We start from the raw sequence: 6,788 nt of genomic DNA on the forward strand, positions 1-6,788 counted from the left end.
TTAAGCGACCTGGGATTCAAGCTCACCGCCTTCTGATCAGAGGTCCAACGGCTAAACCACTACAGTAGCTGAAAACATACAAGCTGAATCATTTTAACTGCAATCCTGTACATAAACATAATGACTCATTAAAATGGTCGAAACCTGTAAGTATTACTCTATTAAAAGGGTTGAAGCACAGCGCTTCCCATAAATAGTAGAGGTATTTATCTTAATAGCAGGTTTTCCAGTCCTGCAGCTTAAGCACTTAATAGACATCCACTGTTTTTAAGCAGTTTAAGAGTCTCCCATTTTGTCCATAGACAGCAGACTGTATGATAGGTTCTATTTTATAGTGTTGAACATACAGAAGCTTCGTGCAAGTAGCAAAAAGTATGCTCTTATATGAATATGTACAACTGACTGTCACACCCATGTATGGTTATTTTCCAAAGTAGTGACATAAACTTGAAAACACACAATTGTATAAATTGTCTTTTAGAATTCATCCCAATTCATCCCAAAGGATGAACAGCCATGTACAGCCCATATGCTGTTGTTACTGTTGACAAAGCAAATTTTCAAGTTTCAAAATAAAGTGGAAATCCTTTTAAGAAGACAGAATATTTATAAAACAAAACAATGGGGTATTGTGGCCAGGTGTCCATAAAGTTTTGGTCATAGTGTATTTTACTTCCATCTCTTTTAATAAAGAAGTTGCAACAAAGCAGATTTACAGAACTCCAGATGTAGATTGGACAAATAAAAAGGTACAAATCATTGGCATGAGATTATCCATTTTATCACTTTTGGGTCAGGGCTCTCACTGGCAGTTTGTACTTTGACTCAATACTACTCCACAAGAATTTAGCAGAAGGTGCAGTGTCCTTTTAACCATCAGTGATTTTCTTTGAATCCTGGATAGGGCAGCTTGGACAAATTAGTTTGAGCCACTGCCAAATATCTCAAACATTAGATTTAGTTCTATTGGGCCTATGAGAAAACCGTTAAAAAAACCAACCTTTTAATATTAGGCCCACAATCTTTACACACCATTTTAAAATTTTGAACCTGGATGATATGAAAGTCTATAACCCCCATTTGTGGTCAAAATTAAATCATATTTAATAAAATTTACAGACACAATAAAACATCAGGACCAGGACAGCAACTCGTTTACCATCAATTATAAGTTTCTTTATTCTGGTACAAACATACATAGCATTTTCTAAATATAGACTTGTAAATCTCCACTTGAAAAAGTGAGCACCCACAGAGAAATGGATGGCCACCCAGTCTGTGGTCTACTGGAGGCAGTCTGAGGTTAAAAGATAGTCAAGCACCAGCAGGACTGGAGTGTTCGCCTCATTCGAGTTCTAGGAAAAATGATCTAGTCTGCCTCCTTACCACTTCAGCATAAATCTTAGCGGGAGGTATGTACGTAATGGGCACACAAAGATAAATTGAGGATACTTAAACCTGAGTAGAAACCATATATGGGCTTGGTGTTGACCTGTTGATCTGCCAGAAAACATTAAATGAAAAAAAAACAACAACCAACAACTATTCCTTAGATTTGTGAAGGAACGTTCCATTAAAAGCAGGGTTCACACTTGCATGTCCAAAAAAAAGTCCATCAAGTAATCGCTGAGCTCTGGAGAATTACCTGGAACAGCAACGTGGTTAACAAAATCTAACCTATGACACTGGTGTGTTTCTAATTAAAAATTATAATTTAAAAAAAGAGAGAGAAAAAGAAAAATGAAAGAATCTATGAAATGTATGGAACTTGCACATTCTCCAACTTTGAAACTCAGGAAGACAAATCAACCCACTACAGCATATCAGGTTATATAGCCATAAACCCATCTCTCTGCATGTATATTGCTTCCTGGCATGACTTTCTTTGGGACAAACAAGAAAAAAATCTAGATGCTTTTGCAGAGTATTCTAACTATTCCAGAGCTTTTGAAATATGATGTAGTGCATACAAGTGTAATTAGTGGAATGCCTGTTTATACCCACAGTAAGACTCCTCTCTCAAGTGTACTGATTAGTCAGAGAATTCCAGCCACATAGAGTACATTTCACATAGACCAAGAAAACTATCATTAGTTCAAGTTTACATACATTACGACGAGCACAGAAAAGTCACAGGTCCACAGAATGATAATAATAATCAGAATTATATCCCTTTTTTCTTAAATGAACTGGAAGTGTGGGATGGGGGCCAAAAAAAAAAGGAGTAAATGTAGTCAGCACAGCTGAATGGGGAGGGTTTCTTGCCAACAGCTGCTGGTGCTCTGTCACGCTTTCATTTGGCTTGCTTCTGCTCAGCCCAGTGCTTTTATCCAAATATTTCACTTCTAGCCAATTGTACTGGAGTGCATTAACATCTGACTGGCTTTTCATTGAATAAGAAATACCATCTGAAAAATCTTTAATCTTACGTCAGCAACAACAACTTTAGACAAGGTTGACAGGGTCACCCTATTTCCCTTGCTAAGGATGATACGGTCTGAACAGTAATAAAAGGGTGTTTACTGCAGTCTCGTTGATGTAACTGCGTTTTCCGGAGGGTGTCTGTGCACAGTGGGTTCAACAATCGAGCCCTTGTGTCTTTCAGCACTTCAGTGCTAACGGCACAGCTGAATCGTGGTCAGGAATGCTAGCCTCTCCACGCCACTCATGTTAAAATAGGCAGTCTGCTAAGTCAGCTCCCTGCTGCTGGACAACAGCTGCTGCGATTGCAGGTTGAAGGAGAACATGAACGTAAATGTGCCAGTGAGAGACAACTTAATGGGAAGAAAATAATAATAATAATAATAATAATAATAATAATAAAATAAATAAAATACCAGAAATAATGAAGTCATTCTGCTCCAGACATATTCTGTGCTAAAAACTGTGCTCTAATTCCTACATGGGATTTTCTGCATAAAAAGTTTCTTTTATTAATTGGATCTTGAGCGTTTACAGTAGGGACACAGTTACGGACACAGCTGCCATTTAACATGAAACAGTACAAGTCAGTAGGGATAACAAAAGATGGTTTTATATATGAATACAGAACATATGATGTCTCCCAAAATTTTACTACTATACTGTAGGTAGATGGCCAAAAAAAAAAAAAAAGGAACACAAACAAAAACAAACAAAAAAAATATCCTCATCATGACCTATATCACTCTCAGTAAACTGCACCATAATCGCTGGGATACTGTTGATCCTTTTAAAGGTGCAACAATGAAATGTGGCAAACAAATCAACCCAACACTTTTACTAGCTCTGGTCATTACCTCTGGGTAATTCACATATTCCTTGGAAGTAAAACAAAACGTGTATCTGGCCTAGATGATACCCAAAGAAAGAAATTGACGGTTTCGTTTGATTGAAATCTAAATGCATACGTTGGAGAAGAGGAAACAAAAAAAAAACAATAAAATTTTGTAGCATCAACACAGCTCAATACACCATGTTTGAAGAACTTCATAAATTAAATAACTATGTGGGGAAAGCATGCACGACACTACAGTTAATACGGGACAGCTTGAAAAGCTTGAGTGCTATCACTGGGTTTACTTAAAGAGCAAATTCAATCCAACAATGCTAATTTCTGACAGAATTTTTGTATTTATTCTGCTGTTAGCATTGTCTGGTTGAACTGTCCCTTTAATGAAGTAAATTAGACAGGCAAATTAAGCAAAAAATGGCAAATACAATATAAAATCTGATAGTGTGCTGGAGAAAAAGGTTGAGATTTGTGTAATCTGAAACAAGATGTTCTTTAACATTAACATTCTTTAGTGATATATATATACACACATATATATATATATATATATATATATATATATATATATATATATATATATATATACACACACACATACATACACATATATATATATTCCAAACATTTGCAAAAGAAAGATATTTAATTTCAAATTCCATATTAATTTTAATCTTAGAAAATTTGCCTTGGAGGCTTTAATATATTTTCTACTTAAGGTATTAAAAATATGCTGGTTTGTTCAGTTAATTCCATCAAAGTATATTCTGCCTTTATATTATTCTAAACAAACAACAAAAAAAATACAGGAACCAACCAAAAAGAATCAGCTTTTTTTGTCCTTTAAATAAAAAAAAAAAAAGGAGTGTGGTTTCATTGCCGTAACTGGTCCTTATATCTACTGAGAAGTTACATATAACTTTAACTCCAATATAGACATTCAAACTTGGACCAGAGTTGGAAAAGACCGTGCTCAAATCAGCTGATTTTACATAGCATCTTTTGCTCATCCAATCCACCCTGAATGAACATTTCTTTAATTATCTGATGCATTTTAGATTCTCTTAAAAATGTATTAAGCCTATAATTACTCGTCCTCTCCCGGCTGAAGGTGCTACACCTCCACATGGGCCTTTAAGTCATACACACCACCTAATTACTTCCTTTTCATATTATATAGTCTTAGGTTATAACCTGCCTTTAGTTTATTTATTCTGTGACGCTTCCTATGGCTTGCCCGTATATTTAAATAACAGCCTATCATTAGCAGGTGACAGCAGTGTTATTCTTCTGGTCCACATGGGCAATTAATGATGATAACCATCAACGTTATAACGAAAATGTCAAAACCTTTTTTTCCCCCCATATTATATATAGCATATTGGACAGTGTGTGTGCGTATACATACATACATATATATACACACACACACACCAATATGCTTTCTTTTTCTCTCCGACCTATTTTTTTTTTCAGCAGCATTAGTGTTATAAAAGAGTAACTGTCACCTTAGACAATTAAAACTTGCTGGTTTAGGACTAGAATAAATCACAACTTTCCCCGAATAAAACAGAACTCGCCCAATGGCTCTAGACGGTTTATCCTCATCACACAAACTTCACAGAGCTATATATATATATATAATTTTTTTCTTTTCTGTCAAATGAATATCACGCCACGAATATTTGAGGAGGCTATTTTAAAGTCTGATTCTTCATGCACTTTCTTCTTTTTTTTTTATACCGGATCTCATCATATGAGCACTACATCCAGATCTTTATTATTATTATTATTATGATTATTATTATTATTTAATTTTGTGTAGTATCAGTCGTCATCCACGTCCTCCCCCTCGGACTCGTCTCTCCGCTCGTACATTTTATCGCGTTGTCTCTCCTGGATCTCCTTCATCTCCTCGGCGTAGCGGCAGAAGGCACCGCCGAACTTACTCCAGGCTTTAAACGGAATCGTGATGGAGTTCCGGTAGCTGGGCTTCACCTCGCTGACGCGAAGAAACACGCCGTACTTGTTAGAACCGACGTCGAAAAAGAAGCGCTTGGAGTCCACCATGATGGAGGTGCCTTCAGGCAACTCGCTATAACCGCCGGAGGCCGCACCAGCCCCGGCACCGCCGCTCAGCTCCTCGTCGTCTCCTCCGTAATCGTCGATGAGTTTTGCGAGCGCGTCGCGGAACTCGATTAAGCCTTGTGCGGGCAGAGCGATGGTTTGGCCCGCTTGCGCTCCGCCGCCGCCTGGGCCTCCGAGACCAAAGCCCGGCCCCCGATTCACGGTTTGTCGGATGCGCAGGAACCTGCCGCGCTGATTCTCCTTCAGATCCAGGTAGTATTTACGGTTCTCACGCACCAAGAACTCGCTTTTGAGAGCCCGCCGAGGGCCGCCGTCGTCTCCTGGGCCTCCCCCTGAGGACTGCGCGATCTGCTCGGGGCTACTGGGCCCAAGCTGTGCGTAATGCTCGATGAAATCACCGAGGTAATCGCGGAACTCCGCCGCCACGGACATGGAGAGGGTCAAGCGACTTTTCGAGCCACCGGCGCCGACCTCGGCAATCTTGATGAAGCGGCCCTTGGAGTTTTGCTTGACGTCCAGGTAGAAACGTTTGTTCTGGATGTCGAGGCGCTTTGACGCCAATTCCTGCGTCTCTTGTTCTCGCTGGAACTGCGAGAAACCGCCGCCTCCTCCTCCTCCGCCGCCGCCACCACCGCCGCCACTGCTGCCTCCGCCACCGCGCTCACTCCCGCTGTCTCCATCCGCCATCTTCACCACCGCCAGCCAACTTCTCCCACTGCCTGCACTGGTGTTTGCGCACAGTGGACGGAGAACGTCGTTGACGTCAAACTCACGGAAGTGGAATTGTCGACATCTCATTAGCCGTGCATCTGCCAATAACAGCCACTGGCGCTAGTTCATAGGTTTACGCGCTTGTCATAAGGCTTTCAGAGGCGGGTTCCAGATTTATTATTGGTTGGGAATCTTTCTACACAAAGGCACTTCCTGTTGTTGTTTTGAAGGAGAAACGTTTCTGAAGGTCTGATCCAAGACCAACTTTCCTCATTCCATGTGTTAAATGTCACCATAATATACAAGTCAGAAGCTGAACACGGATCAGATGTTGAACCTGATGTTGAACCAGATGTTCAACCTGTCACTTTTAAACACAATTTCCTTTCTTTTTGTATAACGGCGTCATGACGTCGCAAGGTCGAAATAATTTTATTTACATAAATTCCACCAGATATTGTTTAATAAATATTCTCGTTCAAAATCTAAACCACACACAATCTCTCTCTCTCTCTCTCTCTCTCTCTCTCTCTCTCTCTCTCTCTCTCTCTCTCTCTCTCTCTCTCTCTCTCTCTCTCTCTCTCACACACACACACACACACACACACACACACACACACACACACACACACACACACACACACACACACAAGAAACAATGAAAAAAAAAAATCATCATTTTTAAGACCACATTGACACCTGCATATTCTTACAGTTA

General features: G+C 39.6%; 1 protein-coding gene across 1 annotated transcript; it reads right to left on the minus strand.

Moving 5' to 3' along the window:
- Window positions 1–1,151: 1,151 nt before the first annotated feature.
- On the minus strand, window positions 1,152–6,401 carry purbb (purine-rich element binding protein Bb). Its single transcript, XM_027139711.2, has one exon. The coding sequence runs from the start codon at window positions 6,155–6,157 to the stop codon at window positions 5,099–5,101; it is 1,059 nt and encodes a 352-aa protein (XP_026995512.2). The 5' UTR covers window positions 6,158–6,401; the 3' UTR covers window positions 1,152–5,098.
- Between the last annotated feature and the right edge of the window lie 387 nt (window positions 6,402–6,788).

The sequence above is a fragment of the Tachysurus fulvidraco genome, chromosome 20 (genome assembly GCF_022655615.1).
Source record: "Tachysurus fulvidraco isolate hzauxx_2018 chromosome 20, HZAU_PFXX_2.0, whole genome shotgun sequence".
NCBI classification, from domain to species: Eukaryota; Metazoa; Chordata; class Actinopteri; order Siluriformes; family Bagridae; genus Tachysurus; species Tachysurus fulvidraco.